Source organism: Thunnus maccoyii, chromosome 17, assembly GCF_910596095.1.
Source record: "Thunnus maccoyii chromosome 17, fThuMac1.1, whole genome shotgun sequence".
In the NCBI taxonomy this organism is placed as follows: Eukaryota; Metazoa; Chordata; class Actinopteri; order Scombriformes; family Scombridae; genus Thunnus; species Thunnus maccoyii.
The window spans coordinates 28356607-28382544 of record NC_056549.1 but is presented as its reverse complement, the minus strand read 5'-3'; the positions used below and the strand labels follow the sequence as shown (position 1 = coordinate 28382544).

The following is a 25938-nucleotide window of genomic DNA, read 5'->3' as shown; positions in this document are numbered from 1 at the left end:
TAAAAATATCAAATATTGGCCGATACATTGTTATAGGATTTTGACTACAAAAATAAGACCTAATGTAGAATTTATTTTTAAGGATAAGTTAATAATAGAAGTTATTTATGAATTAACCAGACTGATGGACAGCCAGGTGGATAAGTAGGCAGACTGATGAACAGATAATTTGACACATGGAGATCAAATACTGCCCACTGAGATTTGATCCAGACACCAGGATATCATGTCCATGACCCAAAGAGCTTAGCAGTGCCACTGGCCCTGCCATCAAAGCTGGTGCTGCCAGCCGAGATACTGGTAAATGAAGCTCTGAGCTCATTCTACCAAGCGGTACATCTCTCATTCTGAAGTGCCTGTACAGCCCCGATAGCCTATCACACCTGAGCGCTCCTGATTCCTCTCTGCAGGCCACTGATAGATTCCCCAAGTGGGAAATCATGACTAACTGGTGACCAGGAAGATGGAGAGGATGTTTTAACCTGAATAGCTTTTAGCTATATAGCTCTGTCAGTCTCTCCATTTCTCTTCATCTTCCCGTCACCCAAAAGTGTCTCTCTCTTTCTGACCCCTGCCACCAGCATTTTCAAGACTGGTGAGATGTGTAAAACTTTCTTTTACTTTAAGACAGAAAAAAAAGTACTTGTTTTAAGACACAAGATGAAAAGTGTGCATGTACAATATTTAAACAAAAGATAAGATGAACAGCGTAATGCATGCTGTACAGGATGTGGAGAAGGAGGATGGTGTGGTTGGATGTTATCTTCTTGCTCACAGTCAAACTCTGGACTCTGTCTTTTCCATGCACTCAGTCCTCCTCCACACAGCCATAATGTGTAGCTAAATGCCTCATTTGTTACTGCTGCTGCTGTGGGAATAGGGCCCAGTGCTACTGGCTTGTGCCAAGGCCTGCGGGGTAGTTGTGGAGGAGGCCGCTACTCCCTGTGCTGTCAGAACTACTAAGGCTGCATTCGCACCAAACCCGGCAATGCGTGAAAAATGGCAGTCCTCCCATTCATTTGAATGAGGACAGTGCGTTTACGCTGTGGGAGTAGGGACTGCATAGGGCTCAGCAAAAAAACACAGTGGTCGTGTGGCAAGAAGTTGAACCAGAATCATCACGCTGCGGTAGCCAATCAAATACATGCAACTGCACATTCCTGGTGGATTACTTTGTAACGTGAACACCATATTCAACCTTGTGATCATTGCAATAAAAGATCAAACAGTTGTCACCATGAAAACTTTCCAGAGTTGTGAAATCCTGCCTGTGAATGTTCCAAACTGAAACCTTTTTCCATTGGTACTTTTGGCCGCAATGAGTCAAACCATGCCGCGTTGATTTGTGTTTCTATTACCAGTTCAAACACGCCAAAGTCAGGTCAAAGCATGCCTAACTTCACCGCAACCCACCTCCAAACGTCACTGCAACCTGCCTCCAGGTAGAATGATGGGCTTCATCATCATTCAGGGATGAGCCGACTAACTGCCAGTTTAGCCTCCCGCTAACTTGAATGGGATAAAATGATTCCTGATGTGGTTCTTCTAAACTTTCCAAATGATATGAGACCGATTGGATCAAATTCTGATAGTGAAACGAGTCATTCCGCAGGGTTGTGACGCTCAAAAAATGTATCAACCGTTTTACATCCTCTCCGTTGACCACTAGTCACAGCCTGGTGCACCTGGGGGCTTGAGCAAACAATGATTAAGAGAGCGCTGCTTTTAAACGTCATTGACTCAAGACAAGCACATCATCAGTTAAAGACACACCTTCAAGCGGATAGCCCTGTTGTAATGGAGATGCAAATCCTTGCTGTGCTAGGCTGACACATCAAATCAAAGCAAGTATATGGAAAACCCCCATTGGCTTCTGATAAGTCCTTAAATGCATTCATCTATATTTCCTGGATCATATTTCATTGTCTCACTGGTACCTCAAACAACACACCCTCACCACCAAAGCCCCCTGCACCGTAATACCGGATTCCTACCTTTCAGAAAAATACAGCTGAATAATTAATAATTTCATATCAAAATCACAATTAGAAAGATTGATTGTCAAATTGCAGGAGCTACAATTGGAAGTTGGAAGTTTTAGTCGAAAACTGATTTTGCCAAATATAATGACAACTGTGGTGGTAAAATTGCTCAGCTGTAGCTAATAACCATTAATTCTGTGAGGTGTTGGCTTATTATGCTCTCCACATGCCAATGTCAGTACTATTTATGCTCGACCAAAAATGATTTATTGGAAAGATACGCTGTGCTCTACATATATTAAAAACACACAGCAACAGCAGGCTCTGTGTTTTGGCCGTTGTAGCCCAAATTCGATGACCTCTTGCACATTCGAATGCTGCTATTCCATAATATACACTGATCTTAATGAAATGCCTACCTGATTGTAAACACGTAGTGAATTATTGTAAAGGAGAATTAGGCTTCTTGTGCATTTTAGCCCACACAGTTTGTAAATAGCTATTAATATTTAAAACCACACCTATTCCTGACTCATCAGAACATTTGTAATTAAGAATCATTAGACCGTATTTATTATTTTCTATTTATTTGCTGACACCTTCACTGTAAAGTTATCAAGACATGCCACAATGATGGTTAACGTATTGTTTTAATAGAAACATAAATATACTCTTATTCAACAAAAATTTTAAGGGGGAACATGTTTTTAATCCCATGTCTTATCTAGCCTATGTATTGGTTTTAAACTAAATTTATTTATATAATAAACCTATGCCTAAAATAACAAAACATGTGAATCCCTTGACTCAAATCATGTGAATCTACTAAATCAACTCAACTTCAAGTCATCTTTATCTTCATTGTCATCTTCACTATCATCCTGAGTGTGAGGCTGAGTCACAGCCTACGTTTTCCTCATATGACACAAGACATGACAACATTGCCTGTTTTACAAGTGTGTGCAGTTCTGTCTTAGAGATGGCTCTGCTGTAAAAAGCACAGTGTAAATAAAGATAATTCATTTGTTCCGTCATTGTTAAGCCATAAACATCTGTGTGGCGTAGCCTGTATGGAAAATGCAGCGTTCATCAAAGCAATTTTGATTAGAATCAAAAATGAATATAGTAAAGTAGCCGTCTGGACTTAAATGAGCAGTTGGCTGTTATGGACAGCTGTGTCAGTATCTAACTTTAAACTAATGTCATGTAACCTCTATTGGGTGAAATATTTGGCCGGCATGGCAGCAGTGAGTTTTTCCTCCCTTCCCCTACCTCATTGTGAATGATAGAGCTGTTAATTTCTCTCTCCCAACTTGTAAAAACTGATATTGCAACATGCTGCTCTGATTAATTACTCCAAAATAAAAGTATGATGTGATTTGATCAATCATTGTCACTTGCTGTACTCAGTCTGACACATCTTGTCTCATCAATTTAGTTACTAGAATCTGTGAGTTCTCTTCTGTATTTAAATACGTTTAGACTTGGACTACACTTGTCCAAAGCCAGTATTATGTCATTATTCCTACAACAGGCAAGCTAGCCATTATCAGTACATAATATGCCACATGTAAATGTCATGATGAAGCATTAAGTTATCTGATTCCAGTTACGTAGACACACAATAAACAGACAAACATACATATCTTGTTTGAAACCATGTAGGCAACCAATATGGGCACATTTACTTCAAATATAGTAATCACAATTTAAATTACAATATTAGTCAGAAAAATCTCAATTACATATTTTACTAGAATCATTCAGCCTTAAATAGGCAGAATTAATTTGCTGAATTTGAAAGTGTTTTGCAGAAGTCTGCAAAAATATGCAAAATGCTGCCAATATGTCCCAGACTCCCAGCAGACTCATAATTATATGTTTACTATGCTCGTACAGCCAAATCCCTTCATTTAATTGAGGTATTTGTTGTTCTGAAGAAAAATCCAGAGAGTGATATGGCCTAGTTAGCATTGAACATTGAGTAAAGACTAAAAATCTTTTAATGCAGTTAAGAATTTCAGTGCATAAATAAGCTTTGGAATTATGAAACGGAAAAGAAATCAGCAATAATAGAAATACACCTACAAAGACCAAGACAGAGTCTCACACGCAGGGATTAGACGGCCACTGCTTTCACTTTCCTTCTCACACACTCAGCAATGCAACACATGTCCTCCAGTCTTTCCTCCTCCTCCATTTTTTGCTTTGAATTGACAGCACAGGCACAACACACATAAAGACTGGCATATCAATAAGCATTTTAGTTTCCCTCCTGGGTCCAAAATGGTGGAATGACGTTTTCCACTCCAGTCACAACAGCCTCTTTTCAAGAGGTACCTCACGTCACCTTCTCCCTGCTGATTCACCCCTCTCTCCTCTTTTCATTCTAATTGCTGTCAAAAATGTTCTCTTTCACTCTTTCTCTCTCCTTGACTATTATTTTGTTTCGGAGCACCGCTCTCTTCTGCTCTCTTGCATAACAATCCTGTGGTCTCAGGAACATCATGAGGACACTTTGTTTCTGATCCTTGCGCCACCGGCTACCGGCTACCGGCTGCTTGTACTTTTGGTTTTACAGGAGCTAAGGATGATACTGGAGTGTTTGTGCTAAACATTAAAGTTTCCTGTCTCCTTTACAATGTTTGGGTTTCATCTGCACACAGCATAGTCGGTGATATGATATGATATGCAGGCTTATTTTCCTACTATCAGAGAATATCCGTTGCTTTTGTCTTCTCTTCAGCATGAGAAACAATATAATAAAGACTAGACTCTGAGCTATATAATCAAAAATGAAGCTTTTTTTGTTTTTATCAGAGTTCCTGTTTTATTGTTATTGTTTATAGTGTGACTCTTCAGATGCCTCCTGTTAGACTGGATCATATTTCAGCCACTTTTATTTTGATTAGTGTATGAGCCTATAAACATAAAATATGGAGTTGGCTGTTTACTTTGATTTCATATTGATTTTGTGATATTATCTAGGAGTTTGGATAACATGTCAATGCCATGATAATCATATTTTTCTGGCTTAAAAGTAATGTGTCAGAGCTTTCTGTGCTTGTTAAACTGGTCCAGCAGGGAACAATAAAAAATGAATCCCACTTCCTGTTTGGTCACATCATAGCTATACATATGAGTCTTAGTGATTATCCCTGCTAATCTTCTCAGGTGTAAATAATCTTTTACAGTTTCAATATATGTAAAATCAGAAATGATTAAGATATTGTTCAGTGCAATGAACTGATTCACTGTTATGCATTACATAAGGAATAAAGGGATTAAAAAATACCCACAAAAGATGAAATGACAAATAAGTTTTTTATTAGTTTGTTTTATTGCTGGACAGTATGACCAAAAATTTCACAGTATTTTTTAATATTTTGCGTGACTGGGCCTTTAGGTTAGGTTTATAGTGGCTTATTCTACTGTCAGGAGTACATAGGAGTTTATATGAATTATTTGAAAAGTTTGTTTCTGAGTCTGAATGAAAGTAAACACAGGAACTAGCTGCTTGTAGCAGCGAGTCACCCACATATTCATCCACACACGCCGGTTTTTTTACATTTGTGAGGCTGACTTTCCATCAGGTAAAACTGCAAACATCACCAGCCGGAGATTATATCAACCGTAGCTTATGTTAACTCCATAACCGGTAGATTCAAACTTTTTGCTGCCGCCTTGTTGATGTGCTCTCTGCAAGCTGGTTTCTATACTCAGCCAAATATTGTTTTTTAGCAAACAGAACATCAGTCTCTAACAACACTCTATGATTGCTGGTGGATTGTTTGGACCAGTAGAGTGGTGACTCTTCTTACATCAGTTTCAGGAGAATCTCTCAGTTAAACTTACAGTATATGCAGATGATATCATTATTTAAGCCTCTCAACTTGTGCATTGAGAACTTCAGTATTTGGAGCAAGTAGCCAGTGAAAAATGAGGTCTGCAAAGTTAGTTGGCTACACCTATTATGTGTCAGATATATTTTATCAAAATTTAATATCCTCTGCTGATAATCTTATTTTCAGATTGTAGCTACAAGTTGTGAATATTAATTACACTGCCACTAAAATCTCAGCCAACAACAAGTGATTACAGATCTGAATTAAATCTTGGGATTGTTGGTATTTCTAACTTTAGTTACTTGCAAATGTTGAAAATGAAACCTATTAGGATTTCAAAAGGAATTTTAAAGGATTTGGGTTTGATATACATGAGCATATTCAATACTCAATTTGGTTTGGATAAGTCTGTTGAGCCCCAGACCTATTCTGAAAGCACCAGTAGTACAGTAATTAGTTAAAACCACCATGTTTTTTTCTGGACACATTGGCTGTTCCGATCACACTCACGACCTTCCGTTTGTGAGACTGTGGCTTCAACAAGCAAGCTGCCCTGCCTACAGCTGTGTCAGCATTCGTGCATTTGAAATGTTATGTTGCTGCTCGTGACTGATGGGAGTTCACAGCGTGGAGTGCTGCAGCCGCATGTTCGGCTCTTCACAGATCACTGCACAGTTAAGCTTTCTGTCTGTTATTTAATTTGTTGGCTCTTATGTGCAGCACCACATGGGCTGCTTTGTTCATATTTCTGGCCTCTGTTGAAGATTAACGTTATCAGAAAACTCAGATTGTCATTGATGAAGGTGGAATGTATACATAATGAGAGCAGAGACGACACTAGAAGCCATCATGTCCAAGCAGTAACAACCCTCAAGCAGGTTATTTCAGTGTAGCTCAGCTCAGGTCTCTTCTGTTTTGGAGTTGTCTGTCAGTGAAATAGAGATGTTTGTCAGTTGGCAAATGTGGCTAAAGTTTTAGATTTAAGATAGGAGGAATGAGTCCTGGCTACTTTCCTTGTTTTAAAACTTGGATACATATCTGTGTTTCATCAACTTGGGATACAGTCGTCTGAAAGGTTTTTGCAATGCAAAACTGCCAAAACATGAGGTGTATGTTGATCAGTTTTGGGGCCAGGGCGTTGTCATATTCTGATGCGTGAAGGCTGAATTTCTTCTTAAACAGGATCAGGTTCTCATCTGCCCCCTTGTCGTAATAATTTTAAGCTTGAGTAAAACCGCAAACACTCCATGACCCCCTGCACTCTTGTGTAAACAGGAGGAGGCGGGGAAGCCTTGAAAATACACACACACACACACACACATACATACACACACACAGACTCTTCCCCGATTCTCTTTGTGTGTCCAATGTGGGATTACTGTGGTTGGTTCACATCTTCACTGAAGAGTGTCTGTCCTCGGGCAGAATCAGACGAACACGTGCCCTGAAAGCTGCGTGGTGTCAGGCCATCTCTCTGCTCCACTGCTTCACTCCCCCTGCAGCCTGCACATCCTCTCAGCTCGCCTCGCCTTCATCCCTGTTATTTGCCCTCCCACCCCATCCCCACTTGCGCCCCTCATCTTCTTCTCCCGTGTTCATTTCACAGTCTCCATTTCCAGCTCAACACTCTAGCAGTCTGCACTCGATTGGATTCCAAACCAATTTTGCCTCCATGAATACCTCTTAGTTCCGCTTTCCTTTTTACAATTACTTTCCAATTTTCAGCCCCATCCTGTTTCCTCTTGCAGTGGGCTGGTAGCTGATAGCCGCGGCTCTAGGAGCGGCCCATAAGAGAGCAAAAGCAAGCAAATTGACCTTGCTGTCTGATAGCTCAAAAGCTCCTTTGAACTTGAAGTGAGCACTTTGTTAACATGAGGCTGAGACTGTGACATCAGCACCTGTTGTTGTGACTCATGACATTGTGTTAGAGAATGATGGGATACTGAACCTCAGGCATTGCCCTAGATGGACTCTAATGTAGCCTCGCTGTGAGGACTTGCCTGAAGTCTCTGGAGTGGAGTGACTGCAGATCAGTAGTCAGCATTACATCAAGGAGTGTCCCTGTGTCCTTTACTGCCAGAGCAGTGAGTAAATGCCCCCATGGTCATCATCATCATCATCATCATCATCAGCTGGACTTGTGTAACCATCCTTCCTAGAGTGATGAGGTTGTTTGTATTCAGATTAATGCAGCAGTGTGTTGGCGGGCTGGGTCATGACACAAGGGTTAATGCCAGCAGATGCTTGTCCGGCGCCTCATTTTGGGAGCATGTTGCGTCTGCACATGAGCTAAAAAAGCCGCCATGAGTAGTGACTGACCCCTTAAACACAACTTTAATAAAAAAATAAAAATAAAAATAAATCTTGTTTACTTTCTTTCTGCCTTGAGCCTGAGTTACAAGTTCAGCTGTGTTTGTAGCATGCAGCAGCATCATGACTCCCGCTGTCATCTGCTAATCATCTGCCCATCTGTAATAAGCAGCTAAAGTCCTTTGCAGACACGCAATACGTAACATCGCAGGCTTCATCGGTTTGTTAAAGTGATGGCTTTTTGTTTTTGTTTCGTTTACAAAAAAGAGACAACGCTCGCACAAAATTTGCATCATTTAACATCCTGACATCACTGGATGAAACTATATTTAATTTAATTCCTATTTGTTCACGTGCTCTATGTATGTAAAGTGTTTTGCTGGGTATATAATAATATAGCAAGGGTGTGCTTGACTGATCATTTCTGTGGTTGTAGGAGGTGTTTTTAATCTCTTTGCCCGGGTGGTGCTGCAAGGGGAAAACATTTTTTTAAAAGATTAATAATACTACCTTTTTTTTTTTTGCTAAATTTCCAACTTTTTGATACTAAAACCTAGATATCCACTTAATTTGACTAATTTGGACAACTGAAGCCTCATATTATCTTCAGTTAAACTTTTAAATACATTTTTGCACAAAGCACTGTGATTTTGTCCCCCATAACTTACATTAGAAGTACATTCTGAAAGGATCTTTTAATGGTTTTTATTTTTTTTAAATAAATGTATAACAGAAACAAAAAATCTCAATATGGATCCCTTAGATTTGTTTTTGAAAGAATTGTAACTTTAATTTTACAGTTGAAAAATCAACTTGTCAGTGCTCTCTGGTTGATAAACTATGTGATGACACTGTTCCTAAATTACCTCAAACCTCATTTGTCATTTCTTTACAGCAGTTTCTTGTTACTTATTGGCCAACAACATGTAGCCGATATATATCTGCAACAAGCTTATATTGGCTGATAATTTGTTGTGTCTAGCTGTTGTTGTAAAGCCAGACTTTTGGATTGCACATTTGATGGAGCATTGTTGTTGGAGCAGTTTTACTCTTCTGTCTGAATGAGTGTGACAGTCAGTGTGATTCTTAGCAGAGACTTAGTGCGCTGCCAGTACATGGAGCCCTGTCCTCTCTGCATGCTCTACTCGTCTGTCTTGCTGTGTTAACGTCCTGTTAACCAGAGAAGCAGCCCATTTGTAGCCCTCTGCATCTGTTAATCAGGAATTTTAGCCTCTAAAACTGCTGCATTTGGAAATGTATCCAGTCAATTGGGTGGAATTTTCAAGGTTCAAACCAAGTCAAGGTGGTGGAGTGCTGCGAACACTGAGGATGTAAGCTATAATGATTATGAGGATGTGGTCAACTATCTCACACTGTGTGCACTGACCTCCATGTGTGTATGTGTCTTTGTTTTCTTTGAATAACCAGCGGTAAAGAGGCTGATGAAGGAGGCTGCTGAACTGAGGGATCCCACAGAGCACTACCATGCCCAGCCACTGGAAGTAAGTTCATCACAGGACACAACAGTGCAGTAGTGTGCCACTATTTCTATATTCCTTCAGGTAGTTGAGCACCACCACTTGAACAACACTTCCTGTGCTGATAATTAAGAAGTGACATGAAACATGGACAGATTATGTATAGTCAGATCATCTTTGGTAATCATACAGTTATTACCAAAAAGTTGACATTGTGAGTTAGAGGAAAGTCTGAAGAGGAATCCCTGTTTCATACAACCTGGATCTTATGAAGTAGTTTTTCTGTTATTTCTATTGGTAATTATAATTCATCAGATCTGAGAACACAGCAACATTGCTAGAAACAAATCAGACAGAGCAAGAACCAGCCAGATGACCAAAGCTTGTGAACAAACCACCAGATTAATCAACCTTATTAGGAAGAGAAAACAAACAAGAGCAGTAAATGATTACCTAAACTGTCTGTTCTAAAAAAGACATCACAGTTTACAGACCAACTTCCTGGACCTGCTTGCTGTACTTGTGTAGGCGCACTGTGTTTCTGTGCACTGAGAGATTATTGGTGCTCACAATCAATTTTACCTCCAAATTATAATAATAAGAATACTAATAATAATTGTATGTAATTGCACAGCACTTTTCAAACAAGAGGCCCAAAGTGACTCACATGTGTGTTCAGACAGGAGGCGAAGCAAATTTTAGACCAGGCAGCACAAATTGATAGACTCCTACAGACACAGTCAGTGCATCCTTTGCTAGCTAGCTTACAGCTAACGTACAGTTGGTATTTTGGTGGTTTGGGGTAAATAAACACAAACAGTCCAGTGGTCAAATAGGCAAGAATGAAGCAAGCAAAAATTTGCCTCACGTTTGTCTGAACACACAGTTAGAATATGTTCACTTTTGGACTGCAACACTAGTGAATCAATGGTTTATGTCATTTGGCTATATTGTTGGCTTGTTTACAACCTGTCTGATCAGCTGACTGACTGCTCTGTGTCTTATGATGTTGTCATGAACTGATAGAAATGTTGGCCAAAACTACAAAAATAATACAAAGATAAGATAAGTTGTGATAAACCATAATTTTCCTTTAAGTTATAAAGAGTCATTGTTGAAGGTATACAGTGAAGTTTTCATAGTAGATCCTGTCCAATCAAAATAACTGCAAAATTAACACAGCAAACCACTGTGGGGATGACACTCCACAGGGCACAACACTCATGTCAGACAGACATGTGAAGTCACAGCGTTACGTCTCTCTTCATGAACATATTGGTAGTTTGTGCTCAATGCGACATTTTCTTCCTCCCTGCAGGATAACCTCTTTGAATGGCACTTCTCCGTACGCGGGCCCCCAGATTCAGATTTCGACGGTGGGGTTTACCACGGCAGGATCGTGCTTCCCCCAGAGTACCCCATGAAGCCCCCCAGCATCATCCTCCTCACAGTAAGACGCACTCGCACAAGCGAGGGCCACATCCCAATCTCATCCGATTATTCAACCGCTGAAGCGGAGCAGGAAGACGTCAAATCAGATGATCAAAGTGTGGAAAATGGACAGCATGTCATTTAACCCTCAGCCATTCCTGGTTGCATCACACGTAGTGGCAGTTGTCAGAACAAAGACACGGCTGTCATCACACTGTCAAAGGGTATTGCACTGGTTTAGTGAGAATATGAGATTGTCTTATTATATTCAGGCAGCTATATGACACCTACACTAATGACAGCCTTATAAAAGCCAGGGTATTCTGAATTGTTGTGACAGACACTTTTTCATCGTGTCCATTGACTTTTTCTTGTTTCTATTTCATTTTGCGTTCATTGTTTTTAAAGCTTTTGCAGAACATAACCCACCATTCCCTCGTTCCTCACTGTTTCAAACCTCCATATAACTCTGCTCGTCCAAACTTTTTTTTAGCATGTATGTTTTATTCATGTATCTCTACCTACACACTCACCTCCACGTTCTTATTATTGCTTTCCCCCCCTAGCCGAATGGAAGATTTGAAGTTGGGAAGAAGATTTGTCTAAGCATCTCTGGCCACCATCCAGAGACTTGGCAGCCCTCGTGGAGCAGTAAGTACTCTCAAAGACAACACTCCACTTCTACACATGTAGTTCATGCCCTGACCTCCTCCAGTTAGCTCTTTCTTCAACTGCAGGTCAGCGTCTTAATATAATCTGGAAAAGAATGAAGAATGAATATTATTTGTTGAGCTGGACAGTCATAGAAGTATCTTGTTGAGTAAAGTCACTTTCATTTATAAAAAAATTGGACTCAAGGGGCTTCACAATTTATCATGACCTTTCTGCATTTTGTGTGACCTTTTTATGTTACTCTTTTTTGTCATTTGATCTTCTTGGCTTTTTACTTGCAAAGCTTTTATTGCACTTACAGTAACATAACAGATATAGTTGTCAACTAGGCAGGGGTTCTAAGAGACAAGGTTTGCACATTACAAGTCAAATAAACCAATCAGATATCTGTGACACATATCTGACAGGATGTGGTCGATCTGCATATTTGTACTGACACAGACCAGAAACTATTTATTCATTGAATTTACAGAAAATGTGCTATATCTATATCAGGATATGAGATTCTGGTCATTTCGCACAGCCCTACGGTCTGAGTATTTTGATCACTCCCTGAGTTGAAATACATTCTATTGAACTGGTGGATTAAATGAAGTAATGTACTGACTATCTACTGGAATTTATGGATTTTTGGATTATAAAATGTAAAGTGCTTCCTACCTGCTCTATTGGGATCCCTTTCCTCCAGAGGACACTGGCTGTGTCTTCCTCCAGCCTGCAGGCTCAGGTGTTCCGCAAAGCCCTGTCCAGCTCCCCCGCACTCTCTATCAGCGCCGAAATCACAGACAGACTCTGGTGACTGGGGTTTTTCTTCAACTGGAATTCTTCTCATGTTTGCTGTAATGATCTCCACTGTGTGACTGTAACTGTGGTTGTTACCAGCACTGCCACTCTACCTAAACGACGCAACTGCTTGAATTATGATGTCCTACACCGCCACACAGCTAAGGAGTTCAGCTTCCTAATTAACCCGACAAGGCGTTTTTAACCTGCTGCCAAGAGTTTGGGATTTTAAGAAACAGACCTCTTTATATCCATAGAGGCTCACGCTGTGGCATCATCATGAAACTACCCCATACCAGGTGAGATGTAAAATATGGAGTGGATCACAGTGTACTGCAGAGTTTGCAGAGACTTCCATCCTCAGCTCTGTCTCCCGCCACCATGTAACTATTGATACACAATCTCTCATCGATAAATCCTTCCTCATACATGACCACATCTTGGACAAGGTTCTTGATTTCATGTGCCTAACTGAAACCAGGGTAAACCAGGGGACTACTCAGTGCGTAATGAGGCCTGCCCTCCCTCCCATCTTTCTACTATTGAATGCCTTGCTCCTCCTCACTCTGGTCCATGTCAACCAACATTGTAATTGTTGGTGATATGAATGTTCATGTGGATTTGACATACCTGTCACCCCCTACTAAACGTATAACGCTTTTTCGGAACTGGAAAAGCATGGACCCAGCCATCATGACTATGGACCTCCAGCACATCACCTGCCCAGCTTCTGCATCAGTGGATGAACTAGTGGCACTCTTCAATACATCTCAGAGCAGTGTTGTTGATCTTCATGCCCCTGTCAAGACAGGTGAAATCAATTTTTCAGGCTCTGCTCCCTGGTTCATTCATGACCTGGGTAAAATAAAAACAGCAGCACGTGTCCTGGAATGACGCTTCAGACACTCTGGGCTCACTGTCCATAAATTGAACCTCAGAGTTCCTTAAAGATGCTTGGTCACAGTTCCACTCCAATTTATTAATAACAATCCTGGCAACCCTAAGCGTCTTTTTTCCACCATAAATCATCTCCTGAGGCCACAGTCATCTTCCCCCATTCAGGCTACAAAAGAGCGATGTAACAACTTCATTAATTTTTCAAAGCCAAGGTCAACAATATCTGCTCTCTGATATCCAAATCTTCCTCTCTGCCTCCTCCTGTCATTGACCCTCTGTCTGGGAACTCGTCTCTACACCATTTTACTGGCGTCAGGCAGAGCCACATTGAGGAAATCCTTAGGAAGATGAAACCCTGCACTTGTGCCCTGGACTAGAGTTCTGTGAGGACTTTTTTCTTAATCCCGCTCCTGCCCACTCCTGCTGGATTCCTGACCATTACTGCCCGCACTCACAATGTGTGTGTCCACTCCCACCAGCTCCCACAAACATTCTGACCATTCACGCCTGCACAGTGGAGTTGCATTGATTTTGTGTCTTCTCCCGTCCCCCAGGGAAGACACTTTATTTTACAATGTAGTATTAATAAAAAAAATGCACTCATAATGATGATGGCATGCAACTTGAAGCAAGCTTACAACTCCTCTGTTACCTCCTACATAAGCACAAAGTAGAAATAACCTGCAGTGTTGCAATATGCACGCATTGTTTGGTGTTTCTGTTCTTTGCTTGTTCAGGTGAAGTAGGCAGGTTGCTGCAGCGGCTGGTGCGCACTTATGAGTGTGTGTATGTGTGTGAGGAGGAGTGGCAGCAGGTAGCGTTGTCAGAGGGCACCAGGATAAGCACTGACTGAGCACTCAGCTCGGCTCTGTGAAGGTCAGCCTGCAGTGCTGGCTAAATCCCGGGACGTTCAGTATATTTTTTGACCACCTGCTCCACCTGCTAAAAGTTAAAACTGCCCTCTCCCGCAAGATTTGCCCTGGGTCCCACAGAACCTGCGGGATCCCAATCCCAATGCAGTCCTCTGCCCTGGACCCCATTCTCACAGCTCTGCTCAAATCATACATCCCCATTCTCAGTCCCCTGATCACCTTACTGAGAATGGGGACTGGTAGTGTTCCATCTGCCCTCAAGGTCGCAGTCATCCACCCCCCCTCCTCAAGATGCCCACCCTGGACCCTGCAGGCTCCCCTTCTTTCCTGATTCTCCTTGACCTGAGCGCTGCACTTGACACTGTGGATTACACTCTCCTTTTAGAGCACCTCCACACCAACATTGAACTCTGCACTTAAGTGTTTTCAGTCCTACCAGAAAGGTAGATATTCTAATAGCTCACATGGTAAATTCAGTACAACGTTTATATCCACTAATACCTTCAGTACAACAGTCATGTCATACTTTTTTAATGCACATCCTTTTTTTGCTTTTGTTTTTCTCCAATTTCAGTTCCTTCTGCTCTGATGAAATTGAATACTTCCTGCAGACTTTTCATATTGTATAGCAATCCCAGAAATGGAGGAATTACGCCCTTTGAGCCATACAGTGTGTGCAGCAAATAAGGTGTTTTATTGACAGTAGCTTAGCAGCAATTAACTATGAGATGGAAGTGACTGGAAATAATTAGTGAATGAAAACAATATTGTGTTTGAGAAGAGAAACTCAGTATGTACTTAATGCTGTGGAAATGTAGACTATCCTGAATTTATCAAGACAACAGGTGAACATGAGTTTTCATTAACAACTAGTTAAATAAGGTAAATTGTAATTAAATTTCTGAATCTGAGTTAAATAAAGGCCCCGGCCAATACTAAGAATTTACAGTATTAACTTCTAACCACAGAGTTGAAGGTGCTTTTGAAGTCTTTTGTTTGAATATGAACCTGTAGACTTTAGGCCTTCCATTTCACATGAGTGTTCACCACTTTTGTACAACATGGACCAATTTATTGCCAATTGCCAATTTATGCAATGTGAAGTTTAAAATGTGTAAAACACCCAAATACTGTCCCAAAACTAACATGTATCTTGGCGATTTGTTGGTGATTTTTGGTGTGACATTTGGAGGTTCTAGATTTTCCTATGACCAAGCGTGTATACTTATCGTTGGTCACTACCTGATGGTGAGCCCGCACATAGGCAGAAGGCCATGTTTCTGTACCTCCAGCGTCAAAACTGATAATGTATTTCTACCAAGATCTCATTTTAGTTCTCTACTGGTGATCTGTTTTTTTGCTGAGTGGTGCTTTCATGTAACTTCTCAGCATGGGACTTTAATCAGACGGAACTCAGTGGGAGATGGTGCATCTTCTTCAAAGCACTTTTTCCCTATCGACTCCCTCTCATGACCAAAAAAAGGCTCAAATCAATAACAGAATTAAATCAAAAACAAAGGTTGCCTTGAAGCTCTTTCTAACAGGTACTGCAGGTCACATGACTAGCCATGCCTTAGAGATTTCACTTCCCCTGCTGGGCTCTTAAAGTGTTGTGTACAAGTTGTCTCTCGTCCTTTTCGGAGTGACCACAGAAGGCCTGGCTGGATAATTGTACTGCCAAACATCACAGGCAGGCCAGCTTTAGTGATTCCAGGGTTACACTCACTACTGTTGGCTCCTGCTTAAGTTCATATGCTACGCCTACATATTTAATGAAGTGTGGCTAAGTAATTCAAACATTCCCTCTGATGTCTATTTGGAGGAGATATTTGTTTTCATATTTTACATATTTCTATTTATTTCAATGCATTTATAAATATATACGTATTTATGAATATATTTGTACATTTTCCCTCTAGCTGTTTTTTTTCAGGGGTAAGAAGTAAGAGTAATTTTTAAAATATACATATTACTTGTTTATTCTGGGAACATTGACTGAGCATTAAGCTTTTTTATGGGCTAGAAGGATATACAATATACAGTAATAACAATAAAATGTCAAATAAAGCAAATAACTAGCAGACATGTCTGGCAAGAGTGATATACATCAATAAAAACAGTAAAATGACAAAAATTCAAATAAATAAATACAAACAAGTCTGCCAAAAAGAGTATACAACAATAAAAACAATAAAATGTAGAAAAGATCAAATAAAAACAATAAATAGCAACCATGTCTGTGAATCAACCAAAGCAGGAACACTTTACAACAACCATATCATCCAACAGACTATCATCCAATTCCAATACCTCTTATACGTTTGGCCATACATTGTTAGATACATTTTCATAGAATCCTGACAAGGAGGAAAAGCACACACACACACACACACATTCATTTATCCTAGCAGGATACATTTAAGTTAGCAGGGACTTAACAGACTTACTGCTGTTATCAAAGTAAAATGTGCTACTGCTTCTTCTTGTACTAATCGAAGAGCGCACACTTAACACAACTTCACTGGTGGAAACGGGTAACTTTCTGCTTTTACTTTGATTTTTCTGGTTACTTTGAATTAAGTCCAATTTATGTAATGGGTTTTCATCTCAGGCCGTGCTGCAACTGCATAATTTGACAGGGTGTGTAGTTCCGATATCCATTGTCACTCCTAGGAGCTCTGTTTGAAAAAGGGAAAATGTTGCCAATCTAATAACTGTTCTTTTCATAAAGTAGGAGATTTTCAACTGATGTTACAGATTGCTGGTGAAGATGCTTTTGCCGTTAAGGTTGTCAGTATTTTATTGTGAAAGATGATTTATAACTAGCCATTAGATACAATATTTTAATGAATAATAGTGAAGTCAAATGCTGCCGTGTCCCTGCATGATCCCATATTCTTATAAGTTACACGCTATAATGAGGAAGTAGTGAGTTGTAACAACTGAAGGGTTCTCTTGGTAATATTTAACAAAGCATTGATTACCATAAATGAGTGCAAGTAAATATCAGAACCTGGAGCTTTAATTCCAGTTTTGAGCCCAGTATGCTACCTGGACTCCTGGAGTACTGAACACAGCACCTGATCCAGGTTTCTGATCACTGTCTGTAAGGTGAGCAGATGTGTTTTCAGCCCAAGTTACTTAAGTTAGTCTGAGTTTCTAAGTTGGTCAGTGGTCAGTCAGTGTAACAAGAAGTCTGACAGTGTTAATGCAGGGGATATATTTTATTGTTGCTCCCATCTTCCATTAAAGTCAGGCCTGCCAATTATTCCATAACACTCAGGCAGAGAGAGCTGTTAAATGCACATCTTCTTCCACCTTATTAAGATCACCATTAAAAATTTGTCACTGAATCTCCCATCCCCATCTCCTCTTTCTCCTCACAGTGTGAGAAGTAAAAAGCACTCTTTATATAACCACAAAAACAATCAGATCTGATTTTAAATGCTTTATTCATGTAAACTACATGTTTTGAATATCCAGCAAAACTCTTACACATCCACCTTTTTTCCTTTGTGTTTTTCAACTAACCGCTGTTCTCCAGCAGTGACACCTCTCTGTCTCACACACCAGGTGGCAAATGCAGCATGGGAATTGTGGCCCATTGTCCTGTCATGTCTGAATAAAGCCGTAACAGACATTTACATCAGCCATGACAAAAAGCTTCACTTTAAGACATGGATGAAGCCAGCGATGTTCCGTAGAGACACAATGTATCAGAGCTGCAACAATTCATTTAATCGATTAGTGAATCAACAGAAAATTGTCAACTATTTTGATAATGGATTAGTTGTTTCAGTAATTTTTCAAGCAAATACGCCAAACACTGATTCAGTGTGAGGACGTGCTGATTCTTCTGACATACTGTATAACAGTCAATTGAATATCTTTAGTTCTTGACTGTTGATGCACAAAACAAACTAACTGAAAGCATCAGAGTGGGCTAAGAAATTGTGAACGGCATGTTTTCACAATTTTTTAACATTTCATAGACCCAGCAGTTAATCGAGAGAATAATTACCAGATTAATTGATAATGAATAAAATCATTAGCTGCAGCCCTGCAGTTTACTGCGAAAATTTGGACGCCTGTGAATCAGAGACAAATTCCACCAATTAAAAATGAAATTGACAACAAAGGGAGTGTGTTCAATAAGATTTGGAACCCTGTACTTTTGCATTTTTTCAGGGGATTTGTCATTTTTCTCATTTTTTTATGTTTTTAAATTATTTCATTTTGTACTTTTTAAAGGAAAAAAACTGCTTTGTGTTTAATTTCTGACTGTGGTTTTTGTTGTTGTTATTATGGATGTGCTGTGTTCCTTTGTGGGGGTTTTTTTTTTGTTTGTTTGTTTTTTTGTAGTTTTCTCTCTGTTCCCAAAAAATAAACACATATTTATTAAAAAATGATAATAATAATTAATGAATTATAAACTTCTATCCCATTGAGGTCATGAGAGACAAAAAGAGGGGAAACATGCGCCAGTACAATTTACTGGTAAACAGTAGAAAAGCAAAAGAATGACGAGCCCCCCCTTCATAAATCTGGATACTGTCAGAATTATGTGTGTAGTGAGATAAAAAAGATAAAAAAAAACCTGGTTTCATATGTTTCATGTAGTTTGTTTGTACAAATGTTCCAAGACAGATGCAATAAACTCCCTCAACAAATGTGCTGTTTGCTCGTTTTCAGAGGAAGTATTGATGAATATTATTTATGAATTATTATCATTACTAGGTTGGGAGAGTTGATCATTAGCATAATTGATGCCCTAAATTTGTCTTATAAGATGCCCTTTTTTTGCTCCATTTGTGGGCAAATTTCATTCACAAAAATGTTCCCAAAGAGTAAAAAGAAGAATTTGAGGTTGAAGATATGAATCCATCAGAGCAGCGCTCTACTGTGACAAAAACAAAGAGGGAACGCTCTGACATGAAGTTAGATGTTAAAAAATGTTTTTCTAAAGCAAAGCGCTGCATGACTAATATGAGAGGCAGTTTTGTTAAAGATATTAGAGGAGAGAATATTACAGCCTACAGTAGATGATGTTACACTGTCAGCTGCAACACAACATGATACTGGACACAAATACCTTGAGCCAGCTGTTAATCTTTTCATACAAGTGTTTCTTGCATGAGGCCCATTGTTTGCTACCTATTACAATAAAACCCAATGTAGATAACCCTAAAACTAGGCTTATCTTCCAAAGACCGTCAGATATAATGTGCTTCCAGATGTTTTATTCAGTATATGCATAGATTGGAGCACAGACCAAACACAGCCAGTCATAACATACTGTAGACACAAACAAAGCCCTGACCCCGACCATATTGTTAAAACGTGTCCCGTGCCAGCTGGAGAATGTGAGTGCAGACGCATGGTGGATGTCCTCACAGAGGCTGGGTTAAATCCAGGCTTATGCTCAGAAACAAAGCATCATTCCCACTTATGTAACATGGGTACTGAACATGACCACATGTGCAGCCTGTCGTGTAATTTCACCTTCTCTGTTTTACTCAGCAATGTTGAAACGTGCTCTGTTTTTAATTTTTTCCTCATCTCCTCTTTGTTTATTTCTCCTCTTATCTGTTTCTCTTTCAGTACGAACCGCCCTAATAGCTATAATCGGATTCATGCCAACAAAAGGAGAGGGAGCAATAGGATCTCTTGATTATACCCCAGAGGAGAGGAGGGCCCTTGCCAAAAAGTAAGATTTGGTTGATGAAAACCCTTCCAATTTCTACTCTCTGCAGAGCATGTGTTGTGTATGCAGCGCCGTGGATGGAGAGTGATAATGAGGTGAGTGTGGAGAATGGCGTGGAACACTGTGTATCGTACAGATGATATGATCTTCGCATGCTGGATTAGCAAACACACAGGCTGAGGGGTTTTATCAGTGTGGGTATGACATCTGTGATGCTGATTAGACGGCATTAAAACTGCAAACTTCATACAAGCATGTAATGTAATCAGCACCTGAGCCTCACTGGGCATGCCTCCTACTAATAACTGCCTTGTCACATAGGCAAAGGAGCGTGTCCAAGCCAGTCCTGCTTTTGCAAGATGACAAATTCATTATCGCCAAAATACCCAGTCTCTGGAGGGAGCATGAGTGGGCATGTTGCTCTTCATTTCACACTGCATTTCCCTCAGAGAAAATGCTATAATGCCAGAGAAGGAGAGGAAAGTTTTAAGAAGAGATTGATTCAGTGTGTCTAAGTTCAGTAGGCAGAGCTCAATAGTGTGGGAGCTCTAATAGCAAAAGCCTGATCACCCTTAGTAACAAACTGTTACCTGGAAGTAACCAGCAGGGCTCCATCTGCGGATCTTAATGGCCGAGAGGGCACATACCAGGCCGATAAACCAGAGATGCATGTAGGCGCAAGGTCGTTCAAAGCCATAAAAGTGAGCAATAAGATTTTGAAATCAATGTGAAATCTAATCCTGTTAGTAAGTCGAGCAGCAACGTTTTTTTACCAGTTTGAGATGGTGGAGGGAGTCCTGGCTGATACCCAAGTAAAGTGTGTTGCAGTAATCAAGCCAAGAATAGATGAAAGCACATACAACTTTTTGTAAATCAGCAATTAATAAAAATTGCCTAATTTTAGAGAGTATCTTGAGCTGGAAGAAACATGACCAAACAACATTTTTGACTTGATCATCAAGGTTAGCATCAAAAGAGCTGATGGAAATCGGGGGGGGCGAACAGAATGACTTCAGACTTATCATCATTAAATTTAAGGAAATTTGGGGACATCCAGGATTTAATATCAGAGAGACAAGCTGTTAGATTTGCAAGGCTGCTAGGATCTGTGGGTTTTAATGGCAAATACAACTGACTGTTGTCAGCAAAAAAGTGGTAAAACACATCATGGTTCTGAATAACATGGCTGAGAGTCAGCATGTATATGGAGAACCGAAGGGGGTCAAGAACAGACACCAAAACTCAACTGAGCCATCGAGGAAGCAGAATTACCCAGAGCAACGGAAAAGGTTCTGTTGGTGAGGTATTAGCTTGATAAGCTGAGAGCAGAGGATACCATGATCAATTGTGTCAAATGTGGCACATAAAGCTAAAAGAACTCAAATCTGTCTGCAGTCAGCTGTAGGTCATTGGTTACTTTAAGAAGAGCTGTCTTGGTTCTCAAGGATGTGATTTTTTCCAGATTAATCTGGAAAAATTCCCCCCAAAATATTTTGAGGGGTATGAGCTTGCAGTGCCAATGTGTTGGAAATAGTCAGCGCCAGTTTTTAGCTGTAATTCCATAGTAAATACGCAGCTGTGTGTGTCTGGCTGTGGATGGTGGAGCTGTTGAATGGATTTGTGGAGTTTGTTGGTTGCAGTGGAGGCAGAGCAAGCAGCCGTCGGACTTCACATCTGTTGATCCCCGCAGGACTCCACTCAGATCCAGACTGTCTAGAGAAGGTTTATGGTTTGTTTGCTGTTTGACAGGCAGCTAGGAGGCTCAGTTATCTGTGAGGGAGTTTTCTCTGACGGCTGAAAGTCCAGTTTTCATGCAGTTTGTGATCCCGCCGTTAATTACACCGACACTGTGAGAGGACAAGAGTTTAAACTTCCAGACTAACAGATGTTGCAGATTTAGAAAGAATTCAGGCTAAATAAAGTGATTGTTCTGCCAGTGAGATTGATAAGTCAGACAGTGAACCTGGGTACTAATAGTTTGTCTAGTTGTCTCAAAGGAGTTATTTATAGTCTCAAAGTTTGAGATTTTGAGTTTTTCAAGTGATGATCAGTGTGTGCTCGTAAATCATCCTTTAAATCTGGTTTTTAAAAGCTCTGCTTGAAGAAATGCAAGTTTGTAAATGTGTATAAATGATTTGTTGTTGTATATAGAAAAAATTATGTTTAAATGAAATTTTGTGGAGCTTAAACAAATAGTCAAGTAATCGGTTAGTTGATTGACAGAAAATTATTTAGCAACTATTTTGATTATTAATTAATCGTTCAAGTTAATTTACAAGCAAAAATGCCTAAAGTTTGCAGATTCTAGCTTTTCCAGTTTGAGGATTTGATGCTTTTTATAGTTTAGAGTATTTTGGGGTTTTGCACTGTTGGTTGGATTAAACAAGACATTCAAACACATCACCTTGGACTCTTAGAAAAGTACTCACTGTACAGACTGAACAACTAATAATTGAATTGACAATATAATCCTAATCTGATTAGAGCTGCGACAAAAGATTATCATCATTGATTAATCTGATAATTAATCATTTGGTCTGTAAAATGTCATAAAACTGTCCAAGGTGACTTTTTCAACCTGCTTTTTTCGTCCGACTTATAGAAAACACAAAATATATCATTTATGATGATTGAACGCAACAGAAAAGCAGTAAATTCTCAGATTTGGAACCTGAATCTATCAATAAATACTTATACTTGTTATGACTTATACGGTTAAGTATGTTGGGTCAAGGTAACCCTCTCCCAAATTAGACTTCTTTAGCAATGGCTGAATGATAGCATGCTTCAAACTGTTTGGAAAAGAACCAGAAGCCAGAGCGTCTGGTTCGAGAGGAAATAAAGTGGAATTAAAGGAAGACGAATTCAAAGCTTTACAGAATTTAGCTGCAGAACCGGTGTTGAGAATGTGAGAATATGTTGTAGTGTGGAGATTAGGATATAGGGGCTATAGTGGAAGTTTAAAAACAACAGCTTTATGGTCAATTACCAGTAGCAGTTGTCCCAAATCATGATTCCTGTCCTGTTTGTCCTGAAAATTAGACTAAACCTGAGTTTTGATTAGTGTAGCAGCAGGCAGCCACAGAGGAGTGATCTGACATGCACATCACGCAGACACATGTGATAGGCACTGCACTGATGACATGAATAAAATAAAATGAATCTTATGTAACAGATAATGATTTACACACTATTACATACAACACAGTGATTGTTTCTTTTTCCTTATGACAGACAGTTGACTTCATGAACAAAAATAATACATTTTCGTGTTGAATTTTGACTTCACTTTGACTTGACGTGCCTAACCCTAACCCTATAAGATCATCTACTGAAATGTCAAATGTCAACATACAGCTAATGTGACTCAGGCAGGTCTGAAACATGTCAGATTAATGTCTGAATCATACAATAATCAGGATTTCACAGAAACATCAGTACTGATGTTCTGTTTGTTGCCCGCAGCTGGCTGCAGCGTCACACAGCAGCTGAAACGATGAGTGCGTCTCCAAACTGAGAAAGAGGTTGTGCACATTTACACACGTGGCACAGCAGCTGTAACCTCATTAACACCAGATCGGTCAGGATCTGACCATATTTAATGTTCTGTGTTCTATTACATATCTACACCGGTCAGCTGTTACACACAGATTCCAGGTTTATACAGTGGAATTGTTTGTAATAAAGCAGCTCTTATGGATGAATCCTTAGCTCCATCAGAGCTGTCAGGACATTTTTATTTTCGGTAGCTGAAAGTCCGAGATAAGCCTACCACCCCAAACCCACTTTAACACCCCCACCCCACCCTGTAAAAGCCAATAATTTCACTCTATGTGTGGTTATTATCACTGGACCTGGTCTTTGTGAATTGGACTCTTTTTGCATAGAAAGGGGCCAGTTTTGCGCCAAATGTATGCATATTATCTGATTTACATATGTGCAATATAAGCCGAAACACGTCGGTCAACTAATAAAGTTGTTCTTCATACTACAAGTGTTGCTGGAGGACAACCTACATGAATATTAAAATCACCAAGAATAAGCACCTTGTCATATTTATGCATAAGAATAGATAAAAGCTCAGAAAACTCTGAAATAAAACAAACTGGTTTAGGAGGCCTATAAATGAAGAGTAAGGGGGCAGGGGCAGTGATTAAGAAACTTAACACTTCAAAGTAGGGATGTCAGTTTCAGTTAATTTTCAGTTAATTCACCCATTAACTCATAACTAACGGTTTGATTTTTAAGAAAAGCTGTGATGTAGCTATCGTTTGTGAAAGCTGTCCAGCAGTCGGTGTTCAGAGCTAGCTTTTCTGCTCTTGTTAGCTTGATTTTTAGCTCATCCTTCTTCACCTCAAAGTGTTTTACATGTGTTTAGTCACAGTAGTTCTGGATGGCATAACGTACTCAGGCTTGAGGTATCAAACTAGCTCTCTCAATCCCTCGCCTTCTACCACACTGATTGGCAGCATATTGGTCTCAATCATTCAGCTCACCAAACGGGTGATGGCCTAATAACAAACACCTACGTTGGTATTACAGATAGACTGTATGATTAGCATGCTAGGCTAGGAGTCCGTCAGCTGTGTGACTTTATATCCATGCTGTGATCTCACATTCAAGAGGCCAAATTTGTTCATTGACAGGGCAGAGGGAAAGGAAACAGGCATACAGTGAATAGGATGTAAATTGCACATATTTACTCACCTACTTGCTTTCTAGAAAAACAGCGAGGGGATCTGTTGTTGCAAATCACAGAGATAGTGGAAATAGCGGATGGCCACCAGGGGGAGTAAGGGTCAGCACCAGGGGAGAGGATGGCGAGAGGAAGCTGACCAAATGAGTATTGGGCATCATATAATGTACTGTAATGTAGGAGGAAGGTCAGAATGGTCAAGTCCAGTGGAGGAGTTATTTGAGATGGTTGTGGGAAAAAAATGGAGAGTAAGAGATGACAGGTCCTAGAATGTATGCAGCAGAAAAGTTCCAGAGAGAACCATTGTTACTGGGGCTTTACTATATGAAATGTTTGCAGACAGCATCTTAGCCCTCAGAATATTTGGATGCGTTCCCAGAAAAGGTTAAAATGTGGGAGACATTATGGAAGTCGCAGGCCAAGGAGAGCTAAGTGTGCAGCGATAGTAGCCTCCTGAAACGTCCGTAACCACGGATGTAAGTGGAGATCGGACTGGATACGTAAATGCAACTCCCAGAATTTTTCAGTGTTGAATAAACGCACAAAGGACTTAAGTAGCTCAGACTAATGATTACGGATGTCATTGGTGCCGACATGGACAATTATTTTATCAACACTGGGCAAACTAGATAAAACCTCAGCAGCTTTGTCAGCAATGTCACGGACAGTGGAACCAGGAAAACGGTACGTTGTTCCTGATCTCACCCTGACATTTTTGATTGTCAAGTCACCTAAGATTAAGGTTGTGGGCTGACTGCGGGAGTTGAATTTGGGGGACTCTCGAGTCCCATAGGGCCTTCTGAAGTGCCAGATGAGGTTTCGGCGGTGAACAGTTTTTGAAAACAATTTAAAATCTACATCCGATGACTAAAATCCTTTACTGGTTAAAAGATATAGTTAAAAATGACCAAAATCCAAAGAGTTTATTGTATAAATGTGGCTTAAAACTGGATAAAAAAATGTCTGACAGGCGGGCAAACACAGACGCCGATGCATGTGTGGATAGACAGGAAGACACACTTTGCTATAAATACGTGGCTGCTTATCCCCCGGATGGAAGACCTTTTCTTTCACTCAGTGTGAGGCTGAGGCAGCGCTTCTCTTCGGTTTCTCATCTCCTGTTTCTGTGCCCCTGGTGACTGTGAGAGCTGTCAGTCAGAGAAGGGCCCCCGCACAGCAGGAAAAGGCTGCTGTCCAATATTTTCTGAGTTTGCTGAGTTTATAACTGACAAGTAACCTGCCAAAGAAGTTGGGCAGCTTGTGATGTG

At 40.1% G+C, this 25938-nt stretch overlaps 1 protein-coding gene across 1 annotated transcript in view; it reads left to right on the top strand.

Moving 5' to 3' along the window:
- The window catches only part of ube2j1 (ubiquitin-conjugating enzyme E2, J1), a 49286-nt gene that overhangs the window by 9151 nt on the left and 14197 nt on the right, over positions 1 to 25938 (top strand). The window contains exons 2-5 of the mRNA XM_042390435.1: positions 9566 to 9639; positions 10934 to 11065; positions 11613 to 11697; positions 19872 to 19977. Of these exons, the coding sequence (XP_042246369.1) occupies positions 9566 to 9639; positions 10934 to 11065; positions 11613 to 11697; positions 19872 to 19977 (397 nt within the window). The remainder of the gene's footprint in view (positions 1 to 9565; positions 9640 to 10933; positions 11066 to 11612; positions 11698 to 19871; positions 19978 to 25938) is intronic.